The sequence below is a fragment of the Microtus oregoni genome, unplaced genomic scaffold, assembly GCF_018167655.1.
Source record: "Microtus oregoni isolate MIOR12 unplaced genomic scaffold, Mior012 000015F_ref0000493, whole genome shotgun sequence".
NCBI classification, from domain to species: domain Eukaryota; kingdom Metazoa; phylum Chordata; class Mammalia; order Rodentia; family Cricetidae; genus Microtus; species Microtus oregoni.
The window spans coordinates 15052720-15075723 of record NW_024543074.1 but is presented as its reverse complement, the minus strand read 5'-3'; the positions used below and the strand labels follow the sequence as shown (position 1 = coordinate 15075723).

Sequence of the window (23004 nt, the reverse complement as noted above, 5' to 3'; positions counted from 1 at the left end):
TATAAGACCCTCATGTATTTTGCATCAGATAACGACTCTGTGAGGTTCATTGATATGGGCAAAACAAACTTTTGTACTCTGCAGAGCAAAAGATAAGAAATATGTATATCACATACAAAATGTGAATGCCCTTCATATGCCAACAAAGAAAATCAATAATAGCCCACCCCTCAAACATTTCTAAGTCCTTGCCTAGAACATAGGTGTAGGGATAAGTCCCGCCCTTAGGGGGCGTGTTCGCCTTGGGCTAATGTTTGCCTATAAATTTGGCGAGCATGCTCCCAGCCACTGCTTCTGCTTTCCTGGTCTCCGCGGGAATGGTGGTTCTCTAAGTCTATTTCTCCATTAAAGATATATATATATATATATATATATATATATATATATATATATATTTACAATCTGTCTGCATTTGTTTGCACCGTTACATTGTGGCTCCCAACATGGGGCTCGAACCCATGGCCCTGATTAAGAGTCTCATGCTCTACCGACTGAACTGTCATGAACACATGCTTCTCCCCTTTCTACTAAAGACATCTTAAGATGCTCAGAGACACAGCTGTAGACAGTGTCATCTGAAGCTGCTGGGCTGCTAGAGGCAAACATAGCTTTTGGGGTGATCTCAGGTTATCTGGAATGATGGTGAGTGAAACACAGACACCCACATAATGTCGCTTAGAGCTGATGCAGGAGATTCCACTGTGACCTTGACAGCTCTGGCGGTTTCTGCAGGTAAACTGAGGTCTCCTACGGTTTGGGCAGCTGAACTAGCGACTCACTGGACAGCCAGGAGATATTTAAAGGGCCCAAAGTTCTCAGGTCAGCTTCCCTCATTAGAACAGTAATGGCTGGTTGATTGACAGTTCCATAGTTTGCAGGTAAAGTAAGAGGCTTAAGTAACTGCCCCCTTTGCTGGTGGAACTTCAGGAAAGAAATGATGTCACTTACAGACAACCCTGCCAACCTGGGGACAAGGAGGCTTCAGTAATGGTAGCCTCTCCTTTTGAAAAAATAATTTTCATTTGTTCGTTTTCTGTGCATGTGGAGATCAGAGGATTATTTGAAGAAGTTGGTTCTCTCTCTACCACATAGGACCTGGAGCTAAACCATGCCATGAGGCTTGGTGGCAGGTACCTTTATCCATCCTGCCAGCCCCAGGAGTGCTTCTCTATTGGACCACTGACTTGCTTGATCTGGGGTAGTTGCTTGACTGGGCGGTTGCTGCAGGTCAGTAGAATAGAGGAGTCTGCAAGTAAAAGTTGAGTGTGGTGACTTGGTTGTATCATTTCTGTTCTGATTTTGGTAAAGTAGTTTTAGCTCTCTGAGCCCAGCTTTCCCTTTCTGACAGGTAGGGATGGTTGATTGTGCAGTCTCAGGTGCACTGCCGCACTGGCAGGTGCTTTAGCCTGCTCTCGATCGCCCTGACAACACACCCGAGAACCTCAGTTCAAAGGAAGAAAAGTTTATTTCCTCTCATGGTTTCTGAAGTTGGCCACGGTACTTTCAGCCAAGGGTGAGGCCTCATCATGGCAGAGGCATGTGAAGAGAAGCAACGAAGAAATAGGTCTTGCTGCTATCACAGAAATCCCACCCAACTCTCTAAACCCATTCAAGTATGACTTCAATACAATTCATGAGGCTAGAGCCCTCATCACCAATCACCTCTGAACACGGTTGTACTGGGGACTAATATCTCAATACATAAGCTTTGGGGGTAAGGAAAATATGGCGTAGTTGTGCCATTAATCTCAGCAATCAGGTGGCAAAGGCAGTCAAATCTCTGAGCTTCGGGCTAGACAGGACTATAGAGTGAGACTTGACTCAAAACAACAACAACAAAAAGCCAGATCAAATGGACATGGTATAAAACACACCGAGTTTGGAGCAATCCTCAAAACGGTTCTTAAAAAGCTTGGTTAAGCCGGCGGTGCTTGCGCATGCTTTTAATCCCAGCACTCGGGAGGCAGAGGCAGGCGGATCTCTGTGAGTTCGAGGCCAGCCTGGTCTACAAGAGCTAGTTCTAGGACAGGCTCCAAAGGTACAGAGAAACCCTGTCTCGAACCTTCCCTCCACCCTGGGATTCTATTTTACATCTTTTTATTGTTTGCTGTTATTCCTCTTCATCTGTAATTCTGATTTTCCAGAAAAAGAAAAAAATAAAAAATCTCAATCCCAGTCACTTATATAAGAGCATATTTATTATTCCTCTGTGTAAACAAAGCATCCATTGTTTCTTTGTCAGCATGTGATCTTGTCACCATATCTACCTAGAACAGGCTGGTGACAGCCACTCCCACTGCCACCAAACACAGTGTGAGCAGGGGGGAGAGGGAATGGGTGTTGGAAAGTACCCTGAGATCGTTCAGAACGAAGAGTCACAAACACAAGTGTGACAATTAAATAAATTACAAAATTAAATTAGAATTGAAGTTGAGAGTCCCTGTGTGTGGCTACTTGGCAGCAGACAGTGTACAGGAGATGGAGCTGTGGAGGTGACTGGGCTGTTTTGAGGCTTAGATCCCTGCTTCACACCGGGCTCATAGGTTTCTGATTGCCTCACTAACAGGGGCTGCTGAGTCCCAGCCTCAGCTCTCCCTCCGGGTCCAGAATGATGTCTACAGCAAGTGAAAACTTGCTGGGCAACGGGATCTGAGGGGTAGAACAAACAGAGTCAAGCACGTTTCTTCTGCAGGTTTCTTTATTCTTTGGGCGAGGAAGGAAAAGGATCATTCCCCACAAGACTTTCATTTTTTATATCATACAGACAAATTAACAATTTGATAGGCAGTTACAATAGTATCAAGCATGCCTTTCACAGACTCACAGAAACAGATACAGGAAGCCTCTTCTTACATCTCAGAGGGAGAGGCATGACTAGGAAACTCCCTGGCAGATATCGGGAGGATTGATTAAGAATGGGACTTTAAATCACGACAGAATTCTAAGAAGACATTTTCATGCACTAACTACATTTCTTAAGTGGAGCTGGAAGCTTATGGTTAATAATCGTAGAAAAGCCCAGCACTGCTGCTGTGCTTTCTGAACATTTCTGCTTCTTTCCCTGGTGACTGGGAATAAGGCTTTGGTAACCATAGCAACTACTCCCGGGCTTGGGAGGAAGGCAAGGTGTTTGATTCTCAACAGTATCTAGCTGGCTGAGTTAAAGGGAATCAGTCTGGAGACTTCTGGCTCCAGCAGGGTGCCTGCCAACACCGGGTGAGAACTGATTTCTTTCTGAGGTTGGTGTATGGACTCAAGCCTTTCTCCTGCATCTCTAGTGGCAAAGGCATAAACAGTTAATGTCCTTGGCTATGCTATTGTGTTAATTGAAACCAAGAAACCAAGGGTAAATACAGAATATTACTAGCTTGTTGGGTTAGAGCAAAAGGCCAGTAGATTCCACCTTCCCGAGTCTGTTGTTAGAGAATTCAGGGCCACCCAGACCTGTTTATCAGGTAAGAGCAGACATATTGTGACTGTGCTCAATTCCTCCTGCCTAGGGCTCCACTATTGGCAATGAATCCTGTCAATAAGGGTAATTGTGGGGGACTAACTTATGCAGATTACACTATTAGAACAAAGGTTTGGCTGAGTGAATGTTTTCAAACCAGAACTTCACAGCGTGGGAAAAGGTATCCAGTTGCCTGCAGAGGAAAAGTCAGGTTATCTCAATGAACGATTTATCCACTCCTGGGATATTTTGGAAGGGAGAAATGTCATGCTTCCACAAGATGTCTACAGAATTGACGGTGACTATCCAAAAGGCAAGTGTCCCTGAAGCTCTGCAGTCGGGTTCTCCATGTGGAGTGTATACATACTTCCCATGGATCTCACTATTGGACGGTCACCTGTACTTTAGCTGTGTACTCTTGTGGACTTGGGACACCTCACTGCCTCCAAGCCTCTCAGGCATTCAGCTCCAGGTCAGCGATGTATTCTTGCACCCAGGTTTCTTTGGGGTCAGCGCAGACCTGCCGGTTTCTCTTGGTTAGGAAACTGTGGAGAGAGATGAGGGTCAAGAACTAGAACTAGAGTCTGAAGTCCTCTGCGGAGTCTCCATTCCACACATCATCAGTGATGCTCTAAAGAGCCTCTCTCACTGGTCCCCTTTAGAGGTTCCTGTGCTCCCCCACACCCAAGGCTTTGAAACCTCCATAACCCCCTTCCACAACCCACAATTTCAGAGAAAGCAGGAGAACTTACATGACACCTGGCTGAGAGCAATGGATGCTGGTCTGAAAATAGTCAGAAATGAATCTGCGGTTAATGTGCCGGCTATAGGAGAAGCAGCAGGAGATTGGGGTGTCAGCATCATCTGAAAGGGGAAAGTCAGAGTGTGTTCAAGTCACCATTGAGCAGGAAAATCAGCCAACACACTTTCTTGGCAGGGTAAGGAAGGCTAGGGCTCTGACCGCATTTGGGACTAGAAAAGACTTCTGTATCTGTCTTTGTTTCTGTTTCTGGTCTCTTTCTTGCTCTAAACTATGGGCTTCCTCTTTCTCTGTAGGTTACTCCACATCCCTTCCACAGCTTTCTCTGATACAAGAAATTAGCAAAGGACACCTGGGGCATGGCCTAAGGCATCCCAGAGACAGAGTTAGGCATCCTAGGGCTGGCTGGTAAGTGATTGACATCACTCCCCCTGTTCACTTCAAGTCCCAGGTACCTACATGAGGCTAGACATCCTCACCCTACAGAGAGAAAAATAAAAATCTTAAAGAGAAAGATCAGTTTCTTCTCTCTTGTAGACTCTGAAGCCACAGAAAAGACTGCTGTGGTCTGCCCAAGACCAGCGTGGGGACATGCGCTGTAGCCATGTGGACTTACATCGAGCTGAGAAGACTTGGTCACAGAGAGCCATGGTGCAGAGAAGGACAGCAAGGGCAGCTGTGGGGACCTTCATGTTGCAGAGCAGGTGATGGAGCTGGGGCTTGTCAGCAGAGACCGGTCCTCACTGCCGCTTGTGTTCTGCTGGTATCTGATGACATATGCTCCTTCTCTTTATAGGCAGCCCTGGAAGAAGGGGAAATGAAATCCGGGGGTGTGGAGGGAAAGTTTTCAGCACAACAATGGTGTCATGTTGGATATTGCACAACCCAGGGCCCTCGGTGAATACATGGGGCTCAGGATCCCTAAGAATAGAATCCCCAAGACGTAGTCCCAGCTCTCAACTCGTGACCTATTCTTATAGTCTTTAAAGCACACAGGCTCTGTTTCCATTCCTCCTGGTGATTCCTAAAGCTGGTAGCAAGAGGCATAAAGAAAAGTCAAGATCAAGGGCAATGGTGGTTTCACCAGGGATGGGGCATTCAACGTTTCTTCCCATTTGCTATCAATTCTAAAGAACAGTGTCATAATCACTAGTTTCATTAGAAACTACCTCCCAGGAAAGCCAGGAGTGGGGAGACCTACCTGTAATCCCAGCCCTCTCAAGCTGGAGGCATCAGAACCAGAAGTTCATGGTCATCCTCAGCTACATCATTGGCTTGAGGCTAACCATGGGTATGTGAGACCCTGTCTCCCAAAACAATACACCCTGACTGTGTCCAATCTCATCAGGACCTTCTTAACAGTCCATGTTCTTTATCTATTTACTGTTTCTGCTGGAAACCATCAGTCATCCACCCCCTTCATCACTCTCTCACTTCTTAGAAGCCACGTTCATTCCCAGGATTTAGTTTCTGAGAGCTGGAAGAGGATGTGAAACTGCCATATCAGCCACTTTCAGCGCGGGACACTTCCTATTTCCAGCATAACAACACTTACTGCAGTGCGTCCTTGGTCATCCATGTAAAGTTTTGTTTTAAAATGTGAATGATGTCCCATTGGTTTTAACCAAATTCAGACCGTGTCTTACTGGTAGAGTCTGGATAACACATCCTAGCACATGTCGAGTCTAACAGGGTGGGTTTCCTGACCAAGTTACTAATTTAGTTCTTTCGAATGAAGGCAATGGATGGAATCTATAATCCGCAGTGTCTATAGGGTTGTAAGACTTTTCATATGAATCTCTAAACCAGGAAATTGTCTTTCACCATGTTTTTTCACTTGGATTGGAAAATGGCATGCTTACATGCATAGTATGTGTTCAGTACACACATTGGGGAAGTCATGGAAGGTTTGAGTTAGAAGAGTCTTAGAAATGCTTATGTGGTGGATTAATGTTTTTAGGAACAATGGCTTAGGGTCACACATAGAACTGGTCAGCAAGACGGTTCACTGTCAGCAATACTTTCCACTGCATCTGCAACAAAGCTAGATGTCCTGACACATAGTGAGGCTTAATGCATGTTTGGTAAATGAGTAAATCACAGATTGACTAAAATGTATTATGCTTAAAAACTCCTCATAGAGATAAATGCTGATGGGAAGAGAAGGAAAAGAAAGACCATAGTGACAAGATCTTAATCTTTACAGGAAACACCAAGCTCCATCAGGTGGCCATAACAGAAAGTAGCCAGTAGTCAACACAGTGAACCCCCTTTCAGTTAGTGTGGAGGGGCTTAATCTATGTCCTAGATTCACCGTTCACTCAGCCTTCCCACAGCCCCACCACAGCTCAGTATCCTACTTATGAGTCCAGGGAGTCTGGTGGGGCAACTCCTCTTCTTTGTCCTTCCCTCTGACTGCTCTGCTTGCCTCTTCTCACTTCCCGCACTTCCCATGATCCAGCTCTGTCCATTGATTTCTTTCTAGTTTCCCCACCGTGGTTTCACTTCCCTGGGTATCAGTCTCTGCTCTTGTTTGTCAGCTGTGGCCCCATGAATGGGCTAATTGATAATAACACCTTGTTAGGTCTACCTTGGGCTGTCCATAGGTCACAGTAGGCAAGGACCCATCACTCATGAAGACAAAAACAGCATCCTGGAGTTAGGCTTCCTTCTCACATCCAGGAGAAGCAAGGACTCATGATTCCATCCCTTCATTTTGTGGTGAGCCCTTCATTTCCTGCCTGAGTTCTTGCCATTTCCTCTGGTGTGTGTGTGTGTGTGTGTGTGTGTGTGTGTGTGTGTGTGTTCATCCACTGTAGATCTGATTCTATATCTTGGTACTTGACTCCATCCACCCCCTGACTTCTGTATTGTCTATCCTCCAAAAACATCTTGTCTTATCCAGCTTCAGGAAGTCACAGTCACTCCTCTCTCTGCTCCCACCACTTCCAACTTCCTAACATCTATGTAGTCACCTACTTTAGTCTACACTGGAAATTGAACCTGGTGTGGGATGTGCTGGAGAGATGACTCAATGCTGTGGGAAGTCCTTCAGCCAGTAGCCTTTAAGATACTGGCCCACTTTGGGCGTGGTTTCATGTCCTATAAATGCAGGTGTAATGTGTACATGGGCCTCTTGGCTGCTGGCTTTGGTTCCAGTTCCTAGCACGTGCAGAGAACTGCAGATTGCTACTCTTTCTGTGAGTTTACCCCAAAATCAATAAGAGTTTGTTATACTCTATTACAGGTTAGTGTGAAATTCTTTTGTACTCCAATAAATTGCTACCCAACATAGGGCAACTACATCCACATAAAAACTGAGAGAGCTTGGGAAGGAGTTCTAGACACAAAAGAACAGAGTTAAGCACAGCTTCTTGGTAACTGCAATTTTTCAGATAGACTGTGTTTGTCAGCAGCAAGCAGAGGCACGGCTCCTTTAAGAGAAGTCTTCCTGACTTAATTTTAGCTGCAAAAAAAATGTATGACTTCTTTAAGATCCCAGCTTCCTAGTCCACGCTGGAAGCATGAACTATGGCTCTTTCAGGAGGTCCTGAACTTAAATGGGGTTTGTGAGCAACATGATACTAGTTGTTTAATGGTGACATAGACCCACTGTGTCCCTGGAACTAGGGTGGTGAGCATGGCTTGCAGAGGTGGTAAACGTATCTCCACCATGTTTGACAGGGTAGAAAAAACAGGCAGGGATGCAGAGTTGGTTCTAGCCACATCTGCTTAGCATTTAAAAAAATAACAAAGTGCTGCTTGTCAGAAAATGATTACAGATACACAATAAAGACAGATTCAGATGAAAATGACCTCTCGTCACAGTGTTGGATAAATGTACTTAGGCTTGGGAGAGAGAAGAAAAAGAGTATAGACCATTATAAAAGAAATAGGTTTAAAAAAATGGAACAAAGTGTTTAAAGAGACAGTTAAAATAATATAAAACAGTACACATAGTCATAGAAAAAGAGTAAAGACAAAATAAGCCATGTAAAGATGAAAAATACACAGAGAATCTGGATTATGCATATTATGTGTTTTCTTCAAACTTTTACTGCAGACAGACATTTTATTCTGGGGCTGCTAAGCTAAACCAACATATATATTTTAAGGTATTGACTTCAAAATTTGGGTCCACAGTTATGTTGCTTTGGAAAAGAGCTTCTGCTTTTGTTTCCACAGAAGACGAGAACCTGTGGATTCCTTACAATCTAATGTGGTTTGATGGAACAAGGACTCCCTCTCCCCCCAAAAAGCTCTCTATGATTTTCTAAAAATACTTCCCCCAACAGGGAGCAGGAAACAGTTTGGAGAAAACTACATCCAAATTCTCAAAATGATTGTTTATAAATATTTGTTTTCACTTAAAAGAGGTCTATTGTTACAAATTAAGGTCTATTTGTTACACTGTATATATGTATTTCTGCTCTTATTTAAAGTGTTGTGTTTGTGTAGCTCGCTTAAAATATAATGTGTAGTTAAGAAATACAGATTAATTGATAGTCATTTATAATAGTCAAACTTGTAGTCATGTTAGTTAGGTTTTCTAGATATACAGAGATATATTTTAGTTAGATAATCTTCAGCACTCCAAAGACCTACAGAATATGGCATTTAAAATGCTTCATGAAGTTAGGCTTTTCTTGACAGTGAGACATGTCTGTTTCTGGCAGCACCACTTACTTCAAAACGATGGTAGGCATTGAAGAAGCTCCTTATGGAGTTGGTTAGCAATTTGGGCGAGAAACTGCTCTTGCCTGGACTGATTGATGGTATGCTGTATAAACTGGACACACAGGACCCACAGAAAAATGACTGCTGAACTTGCCTACAGAGATTCAGACAGTCCTTTAGGGTTCCTGCTTTACAGAAGAAACTGCCAGACATTCTGCTGGATCATGAAGAAAGTAACTGACAAATTGCCAAGATATGCAAAACAGCCTTCAAATGTCCTGCTTCATGAAAGTGTCTGCCAGATTCTATGGGTCTGTAGGTTGAAGATGGGTGCCCCAATCTTATAGAAGAACTTTGGGTGACTGTCCAGGCGGCAAGATGTTTGGTTAATTTTAGAGTTTTAGAAGTTTCTTACAATGCACTTTCTGTTTACTTAGGTAATATTATTCCTTCTGAGGTCTTTTAAGAGTTGATGATAGATAGTTTTAATTTTCCTTAATTATGATAAAAGATGAATAAGATATGAAATTTTAGACTCACAAGGATAAAATAGATGCTAGCATATTTTCTTTAATTTTACCAGATACAAATAAACTAAATATTGTAACTGTAATTCCTGCTTGAACCTGTTTTGTTATATGTAATTTTACTATGTTAAAGTTAAAGCCTTGCTTTTTAATTAGACAGAAAAGGGAAGATGATGTGGGATGACCTTCTGTATATATGGTACTTTTATGGGTTGATGAATAAAGCTGTTTGGGTCAATGGCAGAGTAAAACCAGGTGGGAAATCAGAAGAGACAGAGGTACAGAGAGACAAAGGCAAAGACACACACACACACACACACACACACAGAGAGAGAGAGAGAGAGAGAGAGAGAGAGAGAGAGAGAGAGAGAGTAGGAAGAGTCAAGGAGACACCATGTAGCTGCCAGAGAAGGACAAACCAGAACCTTAGGAACTTTACTGGTAGGTTACAACCTTATGGTGATACCCAGATTGATAGAAATGGGTTAATTTCTCATATAAGAGCTAGCTAGGAATATGCTAGAGTCACTGGCCAAACAGTTTTGTAATTAATATAGCTTCTGTGTGATGGTTTGGCTCTGAGCAGTTGGGAAACGAAAGAGCAGTCGCCACCTACAACTCAGCTTAAAGAAAGGGCTCTTGCAGAAGACCTGAGTTCAGTTCCCAGCACTTACGCTGGGCAGCTCAGAACTGCCCATATTTCAACTCCAGAGGCACCAGATGCTGCTGGCTTTCATGAACACCCACTCTTAGGTGCACATACCCCCCCGCCCCACACACACACCAATATGCAATTAAAAATAAAACAAATCTTTAACAAACAAAACCAAAAGGTAAAATAAAATGAAAACAACTTGAGTCCCACAAGACGGCTGGGCTACACAACTGTAACATATATGTAGAGGGATTAGGTCAGTCCCATACAGGCTCTCTGGTTACAGGTTCAGTCTCTGTTAGCTTCTATGAGCCCTGGTTAGTTGATTCTCTAGGTTTTCTTGTGGTGCCCTTGACCTCTTTGGCTCCTATAAGCCTTCCTCCCCATCTTCTGCAGGATCCCTGAGCTCTGCCTAGTGTTTGGCTGTGGATGTCTGCATCTGCTCCCATTATTTGCTGGATGAAGCCTCTCTGATGGCTATTGGGCTCGGCACCAATCTACAAATACAGCAGAATATCATTAAGAATCACTTCATTGGCATTATTTTCAGTCATGTTTGATTCTATCCCTAGTCGCTAGGTTATCCAGCCTCTGGGTTCTGGCACCCCAGGCACTGTCAGGCAGATCTGAACGTGTATGAGGAGGTACAGTGCTGTTCCGTGGACCTGACCCTCCCCCCCCCAACAGCTCTCAGCGTTGTCCCCGTGCTCCCTCCCAGACTGTGACTGGGTTACCCTGCTCTCTGAAACCGTTTATGGGCTCAGACTGGCTAAGGCTGTGTACCCGGTCTACATGCCTAGTGGCACTGCGGTGGTCCTTAAAGCAGTGGACTTAAAAGATCATGATCTGGGCAGTTGCATGTGCAAGTGCCGGGACACGCATGCTGGAGCAGGGACCAGGGCTGGAGCAGCTTGCTTCACCCACCTCTGTGTGCCAGGCATCTGGATCTTGAGGGCTGCCATTTTGAAGGAGGGAAGGAGCAGCATTCTGCAACTGAGGGCAGAAGAACCTCTGGGTTTCAAAAGAAAGGAAATTACAGAAAGTTTTTGATAAAAATTTTTATGTTAATTGGAAAGCAAGAAAGAAGGCAGGAGATGAAAATAATAAAGGGATGGCCGGGCAGTGGTAGCGCATGCCTTTAATCCCAGCACTCGGGAGGATCTCTGTGAGTTCGAGACCAGCGTGGTCTACAAGAGCTAGTTCCAGGACAGGCTCCAAAAGCACAGAGACCCTGTCTCGAAAAACCAAAAAAAAAAAAATTAAAGGAAGGAAACAAGAAGAGAAATTTGTCCTAAATAGCAATGTTTATGAAATCAGAGAAATGGGATGAAGGTATATAGTAAGTGGTAGAAGGCCAGGTGATATGAAATATGTTTGCTGTGTTTATTTCATATCTGCAAATACTAAATGTGAGGAACAAAGCATAAAATAAGTTTAAAAATTGACCATACTAGGTTAATTTTGTTTAAAAAATTGTTTGTCTTGTTAAAGAGTTTTGTCAATTTCTTGAGAAAATTGTGTATGCTTGTTTTGTTTAAATGTTTGTCTGTGTTTTCGGGTGTACTTGCAAGTTTGGATGCAAGTATGGAACTGAGATGAAAATGGTTTGGATGCTGTTTGCACCAACAGCAGCCAGTCAACACCCACCGCATGGCTGAGAATTCAGATGAGCAGGAAAATGGTTTGGATACTGTTTGCACCAACAGCAGCCAGTCAACACTCACCGCATGGCTGAGAATTCAGGTGAGCAGGAATTCAGATGAGCAGGAATTCAGATGAGCAGGAAAATGGTTTGGATACTGTTTGCACCAACAGCAGCCAGTCAACACTCACCGCATGGCTGAGAATTCAGGTGAGCAGGAAAATGGTTTGGATACTGTTTGCACCAACAGCAGCCAGTCAACACTCACCACAGGCTGAGAATTCAGATGAGCAGGAATTCAGATGAGCAGGAAAATGGTTTGGATACTCTTTGCACCAACAGCAGCCAGTCAACACTCACCACAGGCTGAGAATTCAGATGAGCAGGAATTCAGATGTCTTTTTGATGGCGGTAATGTTGAAACTGTTTTATGCTGTTCTTTATTGAGAAGCTGGCTCTAGAGTTAGCTTATGGCTCTTCCTTCACTAGACCCAGGCATGCTCATTTGAAAGGTTCCTCTGTGCCACTCTGTCAATCTGAGACCCTGACACAGTGACAAGGAAAGGAAAACAAAGCAGAACAGTAAAAATTTGGACTTGGTTTACGTGAGTTTATTTTGTTAAATATGGTCAAAAATCTGTTAAAGTTAAATAAAACTAGTTAAAAAGTTAACTAGTAACACTGGGATTTAGTAACTTAAAATCTAAACATGAGTAATTTCAAAGAAACCATGAGGCATGTTTCTATTTTAAATTTTGGATTGCCATAGATGCCACATAATTTCACCACCATCTTGATTCAAGTTGATGGTGTGGAGTGGGCCTAACTAGGAGGCAACAACAAATCTCCAAGATAGTTTGGATTGGGATAGATTTTTGTGTTGGGGACTGCAGACCCTCAGACCCTGAATTTTCTGTGACCCCCTTGCCTGTCGAAGTAAACAACTTGTTTTCCTGTGCTTGCAGCTGCTCTTGGCACGAGACCCTCATGAGTTCCTGATAGCAGGAAAGTGGTTTCTGGTTGGCTTGCAGCTGAAAAATCTCAAGAGCTAGGGTGTGGCTGTTAGTCAAGGAGAGTCCCTGTATAAGCTACCCTGGAACACAATAAAATTGGCATTCTTGTTTCAAGGATGACGTGTGTGTGTGTTTTAATCACCAGCCCCTTACCCGACTTGTGAACCATCCCGTAGTGTAGGCATGACACTACATTTTTGTATGATGATTCATCTCCCTGTCCTGAAAACAAAATATATATATACATACACACACATACAAACACACACACATATGTATATAATATGTGTGTGTATATATATGAAGTGTGTATATATATATATATATATATATATATTATGATTTAAAATATTAAAGCTGCTCCTCAATACTTTTATACATAAGAATATACCTTGCTCTGGCAGTTAAACTTTGTAATTTAGAGTCACCCAGGCAATAATGGCTTTAAAGACATAAAGAGATCATAGGGAAAAGCTTAGACTAGAGTCCCAAAGAAAGTCCAGTTGCAAGGATGGACCTTCACAGTGTTAGAAATGCCAGTGCCAGGTGATAGTCACCAGAAGTACCAGCTACAATGGAAAGCAGCAGGCTAGGGGACTTTCATGCTTCTCCCCAGGAGCCAGCTTAACAGCTGGGTACGAACTTGTTCTGTTTTCACCCTCAGAATGGCTAATATAGGTACTTTATTAGCTTCAATTCAAAAACATTAGTTTATAGTTTGTCATTGGTGGCTCACACCTTTAATCTGGGGCAGAGACATGTGGATCTCCATGCAGATATCCTGACAACAATTTATGTAGCTTTGTTAGGGTTTTGTGCCCCCCAAAATGACCACTGGATTCAAAAATCTTCTTTACCCAATCCCAAGATGCCAAGACATGTACTCCCTAGTTGTGGCAATTCCCCTTTAAAAGCTTGTCTTTTTCTGAACTTGGGAAGCATCCTCTTTTCACTCATCAGTGTGCTGGAGTTTGGTGGCCCGATCTAAAGCTTGCTAACTATAAGACCCTCATGTATTTTGCATCAGATAACGACTCTGTGAGGTTCATTGATATGGGCAAAACAAACTTTTGTACTCTGCAGAGCAAAAGATAAGAAATATATATATCACATACAAAATGTGAATGCCCTTCATATGCCAACAAAGAAAATCAATAATAGCGCACCCCTCAAACATTTCTAAGTCCTTGCCTAGAACACAGGCTTGTATTTCCTTTAGGAAGACACTCTTCCTTTTATTTGTCCAACTTTAAATTGATATGAAATTACGTAGACATATGTACCTTGATTAACCTCAGCAAACAGCAAAATCTATCACAAGTGATTGGATAGAAAGTGTAGCAAGCAGAGTGGAATCACAACTGATGGAGATGTATAATCAACTCCTATGGCTAAAGTCTGACCTATGCTATGATCGCGCAATGATTATCAGCTGCTTGCATATGTGTGGGCCTATGGGCAGTGCCCACCTGGTAATCCGGGATTGGCAGGCAGCCTGTGCCTACTTAAGGGCTGGGAGAGGTTTGCCCGGTGAGAGAGGAAAAAAAGAGAGGAAAACGGAGAGAGAGGTCAAGGAAAGAGAGGAAGAGAGAGAGAGAGAGTGAATAAAGGTCCTGGAATAAACTGCAGTGAGAAGAGCTCCGGTGGTTGTGTCATCCTTGCGGGTCGAGGGTGGCGTGACAGTTGGTGGCCTCGTACGGGGAACCTCCAAACCTCTCTCAGTGGAGCCCAGAACTTGCTGCAGTCAGGGGATGCACCAAATAATCCTCAAGGTAAAGATTGGGGATCCGCGACAAAAAGCGGGTTTTCTGCTCTCACCGGTAGAAGAAGGGAGAGTGGGGGTAATAGGGCCGTGACCAAAGCGGATGGTTTAAAGTCAGAGCCACGATCAAAGTGGACGGTTTAAGAATGGGATTTTAGAATGGGCGCTTCAACATCACACCTGATTTTTCTGGCTCTTAACAAGCTGTTACGGAGCGCTTTGGAGAGGTTTTTGGCTAAATGTGTCACAATTGCTCTTTGGTTTGCCGTCTCTGGCAATCTTAATGTGTCTTCCTGGGGTAGGCTTGGTAGAGATCTGAATTTTGCTGCTGAACAAGGTATGCTAAGGAAGGGAATTATATTCATGTGGTTTGAGTTACGGAGACCTCCAGAGTTTGTAGTGGAGTGTGAGCAGCTGTGGCTCCAAGACCAAGGAGCTCTAGGCGGCTCCAAGGCCAAGCAGCGCTGAGGGTCTGCAAAACTGCAAACACTGGGACCTGCCTCAGGGCATAGAAGCACAACCAGGGTAAGATCTGTTGGCCTGAACCTCTGTCCCAGTCCAGGGCAACCAGCCGGACAGGGGTCAGGTTGGGCCACTCAGCCCCGCCACACCTCCACCTTACAGCATGGTGGGGAAGGGAAGTCTCCGCCTCTGTGCTGTCCCTGTGAACCTGCGAATGGAGCACGACTGGAAAATGGCAGTAGATTGTAGTAAATACCCGTAAGAATGCAATGTCCCTGCTCAGCAGGAAGTAGCCAGAGAGATTGACAACGCCCAAATTCCCTAAAATACGGTTTAAGCGGGGGCCCTTTCAGAGCAGAAGCAGGATCAGCTGAGCTGCTAGGGAAGCCAAAGAGGTGCATGAGGGAGAAGGTGTCTTCCATGCACTCAGCTGACAAGAATGAATGTGCCACAGGGGTATGGCAGCTGGGTTATGTTAAGTCTATAGTCTGTCAGACATTTCTAGCCATCCGGGGCTATGTGTGTGATATGAAAAATTTAAAGAATTGTCTAGCTATCTTTTAGGTAATTGGTCTGGTGAATGCAAACAACAACTGGAAAAGTTGCGGGTGGCGATTGTGACTGTGAACTCCACACACATGGATACCAGCCTGGCAGAAGGACTATCTTCCTGGATCACTCCATGGATCATCTGAAGGAGTGGGCAGGAGTAGGAGCCCTAACAGGCTTGATGGTGCTTGCCTCCCTGGTATGCCTATGGTGCATTTGCCTATGGTTTCACAGCATTGCAAGGCAGTTATGATCATTCAGGCCTTCACGGCCATTGAAGCAGGACAGTCTCCCCAAGTTTGACTAGAGATGTAAACGAGCACAGGATGCGAGGCTTGTGCACTGCACTTGAGGTAAGCATACATCAGCCTCAAGAAGAGCAAGTCTGATTGCATGTGGGTTGGTGTCTAACTCCCACCTCTGTAAAAAGGCATCAGACAGGTCTAGTGTTCTCTGAGTGGATGATAACTGGACAAACACTAGTACATGTTCCATTTTTAACAGAGATCAGACCTCTACTCTTACCTGTGGCTTTACAAAACAAAAGGGGGAACTGTAGCGAGCTGCGTGGAATCACAACTGATGGAGATGTATAATCAACTGAGATGGCTAAAGTCTGACCTATGCTATGATCACGCAATGATTATCAGCTGCTTGCATATGTGTGGGCCTATGGGCAGTGCCCACCTGGCAATCCGGGATTGGCAGGCAGCCCGTGCCTACTAAAGGGCTGGGAAAGGTTTGCCGGGGAGAGAGGAAAAAGGAGAGGGAAAGAGAGAGGGGAAAAGAGAGAGAAAGTGAATCAAGTCCTGGAATAAACTGCAGTGAGAGGAGCTCCGGTGGTCGCGTCATCCTTGCGGGATGAGGGTGGCCGTGACAAGAAAGCCATATTTAAAAGAATCTGAGGGGGCTGGAGAGAGGGCTCAGTGGTTAAGAGCATTGCCTGCTCTTCCAAAGGTCCTGAGTTCAATTCCCGGCAACCACATGATGGCTCACAACCATCTGTAATGAGGTCTGGTGCCCTCTTCTGGCCTGCAGACATACACAAGACAGAATATTGTAAAATAAATAAATAAATAAATAAATAAATAAATATTTAAAAAAATAAATAAAAGAATCTGAAGTTTTTTTTTTGAGGTTGACTAAATCTTTATTTTTATGTACTCAATGAAGCAGTTTTCATTAGATTTTCTCCCAACGGAAAACAGCATGAAAAGCAGCGTCCACCTGCTCTGCTCAGGGCCTGGGTTCCTCCTGGCCCATGTGGTGAGGTGGAGGGGTGTATTTCCCCTCTTTAACTAGCTTATCCCGCTGTCGTTTGATTTCACCCAGGCACTTCGTCGTTTTATACAGAAGATAACATTCCTCGAAATCTTCAAATTCTATCTTGAACTCTTTTTTAGCCCGGGCAGCACCGATGCCATGTGCACACTCTATCCACTCTTTTTCGAAAGCATGGCATCAGGAGGGAATCTTGAAGGGCTGCTCAACACTTTAGAATACGAAGTGGCGATCGAGGCTAATGCCCAGCTTTTTCTGCACATCGACGAAAGGCATGGTGCACCACAGAAGTGCCCTTGTAGGCTCCATGGGCGCAGAACACGACAGCCGGTTTCGGGGAGACCTGAAGTTTTGTTTTCTTCTCAGTGAAAACACACTCTTCCCTTAGCACCAACAAAAAATGGATTCCTGTAAGTCTGTCAGGGTCTGTCTGTCTTCCCAGAAACCGATCTAAGGGAGAGATTCCAACCTGGAAGCTGCATCTGGGTTTCCTGGGGCTACAGCTCACTTTGTACCAGACAGAGTTCATTAGCTCAGGCTTAGGTTGGATTGGCTTCCTCCTCAAAACAGCTACCAAACACCCTGAGAAAGCCAGAGCACTCTACCATAGAGAAATATGGCCCTGGCTGAAGTCTGGAATGTCTGAATAGGAAAAGACCAGTAAGTGGTTTTAGTGTGCAACTGCATGTCTCAGAGGCTCTTGAAATCACGGCTTGATGGGCCCACTGCCTAAGGGTTGGGGAAGGCTTACAACTTGTGTTTCTGGTTCCCAGGTGATGCTCCCTCAGCTGTCCAGGCACCACCTTTGGAGAGCCACCATTGTCTTAGCAATCTGCCTTGGGCCCTTTGGTTCTATTCAGATGGAAGCAACAGAGAGCCAAGGGGAGCCCCTCAGTGTCAGGAAGGCTCTGCCTTGAGTGCCTGGCCAAACACCAGCTTAGAACTGATGTTTACAGCTTTGTCAGTCAGCTTTGGTGGCTGCTGTTTTACAGCCATTCTGCCACCACAGCTCTTGGCTTCTGCAGTCTCTTGGTTTTCTGAGACCTCTCTCCGTTCTCTGTGGTCTCTCACCTTCCCTGCACTTCTGCTGTTGCCTGAAGACACAGTTTAAAGGTGCTGCTTCCAGACACACACTGAAGCTCTTAGGGTCTCTTGGGCTAACCTTAAAACATGAACAAGGAGGGTTGTTTGTTTGATCAGCCATGCAGATGGATAGTCTTCTGTTTGCTAACCACAAACCTTTAGCTAAATCTCCCCAGTCCAACAAGTTGTACTGGTCCTGTCCACTCCAGCTGTCATGAACACATGCTTCTCCCCTTTCTACTAAAAACATCTTAAGATGCACAGAGACACAGCTATAGACAGTGTCATCTGAAGTGACTGGACTGCTAGAAGCAAACATAGCTTTTGGGGCGATCTCAGGTTGTCTGGAATGATGGTGAGTAAAACACAGACACCCACATAATGTTGCTTAGAGCTTATGCAGGAGATTCCACTGTGACCTTGACAGCTCTGGCGGTTTCTGCAGGTAAACTGAGTCTCCTACAGTTTGGGCAGCTGAACTAGCGACTCACTGGACAGCCAGGAGATATTTAAAGGGCCCAAAGTTCTCAGGTCAGCTTCCCTCATTAGACTAGAAATGGCTGGTTGATTGACAGTTCCATGGTTTGCAGGTAAAGTAAGAGGCTTAAGTAACTGCCCCCTTTGCTGGTGGAACTTCAGGAAAGAAATGATGTCACTTACAGACAACTCTGCCAACCTGGGGAAAAAGAGGCTTCAGTAATGGTAGCCTCTCCTTTTGAAAAAATAATTTCCATTTGTTCGTTTTCTGTGCATGTGGAGATCAGAGGATTATTTGAAGAAGTTGGTTCTCTCTCTACCACATAGGACCTGGAGCTAAACCATGCCATGAGGCTTGGTGGCAGGTACCTTTATCCATCCTGCCAGCCCCAAGAGTGCTTCTCTATTGGACCGCTGACTTGCTTGATCTGGGGTAGTTGCTTGACTGGGCAGTTGCTGCAGGTCAGTAGAATAGAGGAGTCTGCAAGTAAAAGTTGAGTGTGGTGACTTGGTTGTATCATTTCTGTTCTGATTTTGGTAAAGTAGTTTTAGCTCTCTGAGCCCAGCTTTCCCTTTCTGACAGGTGGGGATGGTTGATTGTGCAGTCTCAGGTGCGCTGCCACACTGGCAGGTGCTTTAGCCTGCTCTCGATCGCCCTGACAACACACCCGAGAACCTCAGTTCAAAGGAAGAAAAGTTTATTTCCTCTCATGGTTTCTGAAGTTGGCCACGGTACTTTCAGCCAAGGGTGAGGCCTCATCATGGCAGAGGCATGCGAAGAGAAGCAACGAAGAAATAGGTCTTGCTGCTATCACAGAAATCCCACCCAACTCTCTAAACCCATTCAAGTATGACTTCAATACAATTCACGAGGTCAGAGCCCTCAGCACCAATCACCTTTGAACACTGCTGTACTGGGGACTAATATTTTAATACATAAGCTTTGGGAGGGGAAGGGATGTGTGGCATGGTGGTGCCTTTAATCTCAGCCATTAAGAGGCAAAGGCACTCAGATCTCTGAGCTTCGGGTCAGACCAGGTTAAGGAGTGAGACTTAAACAAAAACAAAAAGCCAGATAAAATGGACAATGTACAAAAACCACCAAGTTTAGAGTAATCCTCAAAACTGTTCTTAAGAAAGCTTAATTCCTGGGATGCAAAACTAATTTGCCACTGATGATGTTTATTTAAAGGTTGACCTTTTCTAGAGCAGGTTCATTATGAGTTGATTCACAAAATAACCACCATTCCAGTGGTCCAGCACCATACTTCCACTATGAAGGGGGGTGCCCCATGGGAGCCCACCCATTTTCACCTTCCCAGCCCTTCCCACACCCCTGGATTCTATTTCAGATCTCTTTATTATTTGCTGTTAGTCCTCTTCATCCGTAATTCTCATTTTACAGGAAATAAAATAAAACTCAATTCCAATCACTTTTATAAGAGCATATTTATTATTTCTCTGGTGTAAACAAAGCATCCATTGTTTCTTTGTCAGCGTGTGATCTTGTCACCGTATCTACCTAGAACAGCCTGGTGACAGCCACTCCCACTGTCACCAAACACAGTGTGAGCAAGGGGAGAGGGAGGGGATGTTGGAAAGTACCCTGAGATCGTTCAGAACTAAGAGTCACAAGAACAAGTGTGACAATAAAATAAATTACAAAATTAAATAATAATAAATTAAATTAGAATTCAAGTTGAGAGTCCCTGTGTGTGGCTACTTGGCGGCAAACAGTTTGCAGGAGATGAAGCTGTGGAGGTGGCTGGGATTTTCTGAAACTCAGGACCCTGCTCCACACAGAGCCCATGAATGTTTTGGGATTCCTCACTGCCTCCAAGCCTTTCAGGCATTCTGCTTCAGGTCAGCGATGTATTCTTGCACCCAAGTTTCTTTGGGGTCAGCGCAGACCTTCCGGTTTCTCTTTGTTTGGAAACTATGGAGAGAGATGAGGGTCAAAAAGAGGATCATCCTATAGAAGAGTCTGAGGTCCTCTGTGGCATCTCCATCCAGACCCCTATCCAAAGAGATGCTCTAGAGAGCCTCTTTCACTGTCACCTGAGAGGATCCTGTGCTCCCCCCTCCATGGCTTATAAACCCTCCCTCATCCTGCCCATACATCCCCATGTAAGGGAAAGCAGGAAAAGAGAACTTACATGACGCCTGGCTGAGGGCAAAGGCTGTTGGTTTCAAAATAGTCAGCAATGAATTTGCGGTTAATCTGCCTGCTGTAAGTGAAGCAGCAGTAGGTTGGGGTGTTAGCACCATCTGCAGGGGGAAAGGCAGAATGTGTTCAAGTCAACATAGGGCAGGAAAATCGGCCAACACTACTTCTTGATAGGGTAAGGAAGGCTAGGGGGCTCTGACCACATTTGGGACCAGAAATGCCTTCCGTATCTGTCTGTTCTTTCTCTCTCTCTCTCTCTCTCTCTCTCTCTCTCTCTCTCTCATCCTCCCTCTCTCTGTCTCCACTGTGGGCTTTCAATTTTTCTGTGGGTTACCCCATGTCCCTTCCACAGCTTTCTCTGTTACAAAAATTAGCAAAGGACACCTGGGGCATGGCCTAAGGCATGCCAGAGACAGAGTTAGGCATCCTAGGGCTGGCTGGTAAGTGATTGACACCGGTCCTCTCGCTCACTGTGATTCCAAGTTCCAGGTAGACCTACAAGAGGTTAAAAATCTCCACCCCACAGAGAGAAAAATAAAAATCTTAAAGAGAAAGATCAGTTTCTTCTCTCTTGTAGACTCCGAAGCCACAGAAAAAACTGCTGTGGTCTGCTCAAGACCAGAGTGGGGACACAAGCTGTATCGATGGGGACTCACATGGAGCTGAGAAGACTTGGTCACAGAGAGCCATGGTGCAGAGAAGGACAGCAAGGGCAGCTGTGGGGACCTTCATGATGTAGAGCAGGTGATGGAGCTGGGGCTTGTCAGCAGAGACCGGTCCTCACTGCCGCTTGTGTCCTGCTGGTGTCTGACGCCATATGCCCCTTCTCTTTATAGGCAGCCCCGGCAGAAGGGGAAATGGAATCCGGGGGTGTGGAGGGAAAATTGTCAGTTCAGTGATGGTGTCCTGTTGGATATTGCACAACCCAGGGTCCTTGGTGACCACACAGTGCTCAGGATATCCAAGAATAGAATCTCTGAGGTATAGTCCCAGCTCTCAACTCGTGACCTATCCTTACTTCTTGAGGGGAAATTAGTTTTTCTGGTGAGCGGGAGGAGCTAGGATAATGTCAACCCAGGGCTATTCTGAGCAGGTCCTTCTGATAGAAACCGCTCTGTGAGTGAACACTCTAGCCTGATTCCTCACCATGGAATGGAAACTCTGTCATTTCGAGCTTCTCTAACCACACGGATGGAAGAGTTGTGGATGGTGGCACAGCAGCCCCTCCCCCACCACCATGAGCAGCTGAGTTAAAGCATTCGCAGCTAGAGCTGTAGGGGACTTGAGGTCACATTTCAGATATTTGTCCAACCATCAGCTACAGAGTGACTAGGCCACTGGGGTAGGGAGTATTTGGGGATCATAACAATACTTTAGATGTGGGTGTCGATACCTGTGAGGAGCCTAAAAAATTTATGCCCATTAATCTAGAAAAAAGCCTTTCTAGGAAAGAGTTTTGTGGAAACAGCACAAATATGAAGACATCTTTAAACATAGAGAGAGCTGGCTTTAAACTCTCCCCTCAGGAGTTGGGAGTTCATAGATTTGATACAAGAAAATGGTAGAGGGCTTCAGGCATAAGCAAAACAAGGACACACCGTAGGAAGTCGCTCCTTTCTAAGTGTCTATAGGGTTACATTTTTCAATTTTATTTTATACTGATTATTATTGGTACATTGCATGTGTGCAGGCCACAAGTGTGTTTATGTGTACATGAATGTGCCGTGTGCTGTAACAAGTATGTGGAGGCCTGAGGACAGGATTCATGCACTTTCTCTTACTTATTTAATTTTTTTCTGCTTTCACCTTAGTGTTTTATCTTTCTCTTCTTTTCAGGATTGAACTCAGAGAATCAAGTATGTGTAGAAATTGATTCTGCCTGCTAAGAAATCTTGCCAGCCCTCTAAGGCATTTTGAAACGAGGGGCATTTCACAGCCTGTCTCCCAAAGTGAATACCATCAGAACAATATGAGGTGCTGCTAACAGCATCAAAGATTCGCTAAGATTGACCTTTCCTGATTCTAAGATTTTGTTTCAGGAATTCTTATATCAGGGGCTTGAGAGATGTCTCAGCAGTTAGAGCACTGGATGCTCTTGCAGAGGACCTGAGTCCAGTGTCCATCATCCACGTGACAGCCCACAACCACCTGTACCTGTAGTTGCTGGGGATCCAAGCCCTCTTCTGACTATCTCAGGCTCGTACATGCACCCAAACACTCATATGCATACAATAAAAATCAATAAGTTTAAAAAAGAATTCTCATCTCTATGGAAAAGGAAATTAATTGCTGGTGATGAGAGGCTAAGTTTAATGCCTTAAAATGTGCTTCAATCCTGTGCCCTTAGACATTTCCTATTGGTACGGCATAGCATTTCTTCACTTAAATTCTTGAGAATTTCACACATTAATAGTGTTGATGGGAGCACAAATGTTCTTTGTCTCACAGGAAAGTTCTGGAAAACCAAGAGTGCGAAACATACAGGGAGAGATGTACAG

At 44.6% G+C, this 23004-nt stretch overlaps 2 protein-coding genes and 1 pseudogene across 2 annotated transcripts; all 3 read right to left on the bottom strand.

The window, feature by feature from the left end:
• Nucleotides 1-2686: 2686 nt before the first annotated feature.
• LOC121456440 (C-C motif chemokine 3-like) lies at nt 2687-4965 on the bottom strand. The gene is made up of 3 exons (XM_041664584.1): nt 4828-4965; nt 4204-4315; nt 2687-3996 (listed from the first exon to the last, which is right to left on the bottom strand). Exons 1-3 carry the CDS (start codon nt 4901-4903, stop codon nt 3906-3908), a joined length of 279 nt encoding a protein of 92 aa, XP_041520518.1. The 5' UTR covers nt 4904-4965; the 3' UTR covers nt 2687-3905.
• Nucleotides 4966-16633: 11668 nt separating this feature from the next.
• On the bottom strand, nt 16634-17055 carry LOC121456439 (annotated as a pseudogene).
• A 3107-nt stretch (nt 17056-20162) lies between these two features.
• Nucleotides 20163-21303, bottom strand: LOC121456441 (C-C motif chemokine 3-like). The gene is made up of 3 exons (XM_041664585.1): nt 21163-21303; nt 20496-20607; nt 20163-20275 (listed from the first exon to the last, which is right to left on the bottom strand). The coding sequence occupies exons 1-3, from the start codon at nt 21236-21238 to the stop codon at nt 20185-20187; spliced, it is 279 nt and encodes a 92-aa protein (XP_041520519.1). The 5' UTR covers nt 21239-21303; the 3' UTR covers nt 20163-20184.
• Between the last annotated feature and the right edge of the window lie 1701 nt (nt 21304-23004).

Excerpts from the sequence above, each read along its gene's own strand:
- LOC121456441 (XM_041664585.1), bottom strand. The coding sequence starts at position 21,238 with ATGAAGGTCCCCACAGCTGCCCTTGCTGTCCTTCTCTGCACCATGGCT. Across the intron at positions 20,608-21,162 it reads CCAAGTCTTCTCAGCTCCAT|ATGGTGCTAACACCCCAACC; the intron begins GTGAGTCCCCAT and ends TTCCCCCTGCAG. Across the intron at positions 20,276-20,495 it reads TGCCCTCAGCCAGGCGTCAT|TTTCCAAACAAAGAGAAACC; the intron begins GTAAGTTCTCTT and ends CTCTCTCCATAG.
- LOC121456440 (XM_041664584.1), bottom strand. The coding sequence starts at position 4,903 with ATGAAGGTCCCCACAGCTGCCCTTGCTGTCCTTCTCTGCACCATGGCT. Across the intron at positions 4,316-4,827 it reads CCAAGTCTTCTCAGCTCGAT|ATGATGCTGACACCCCAATC; the intron begins GTAAGTCCACAT and ends TTCCCCTTTCAG. Across the intron at positions 3,997-4,203 it reads TGCTCTCAGCCAGGTGTCAT|TTTCCTAACCAAGAGAAACC; the intron begins GTAAGTTCTCCT and ends CTCTCTCCACAG.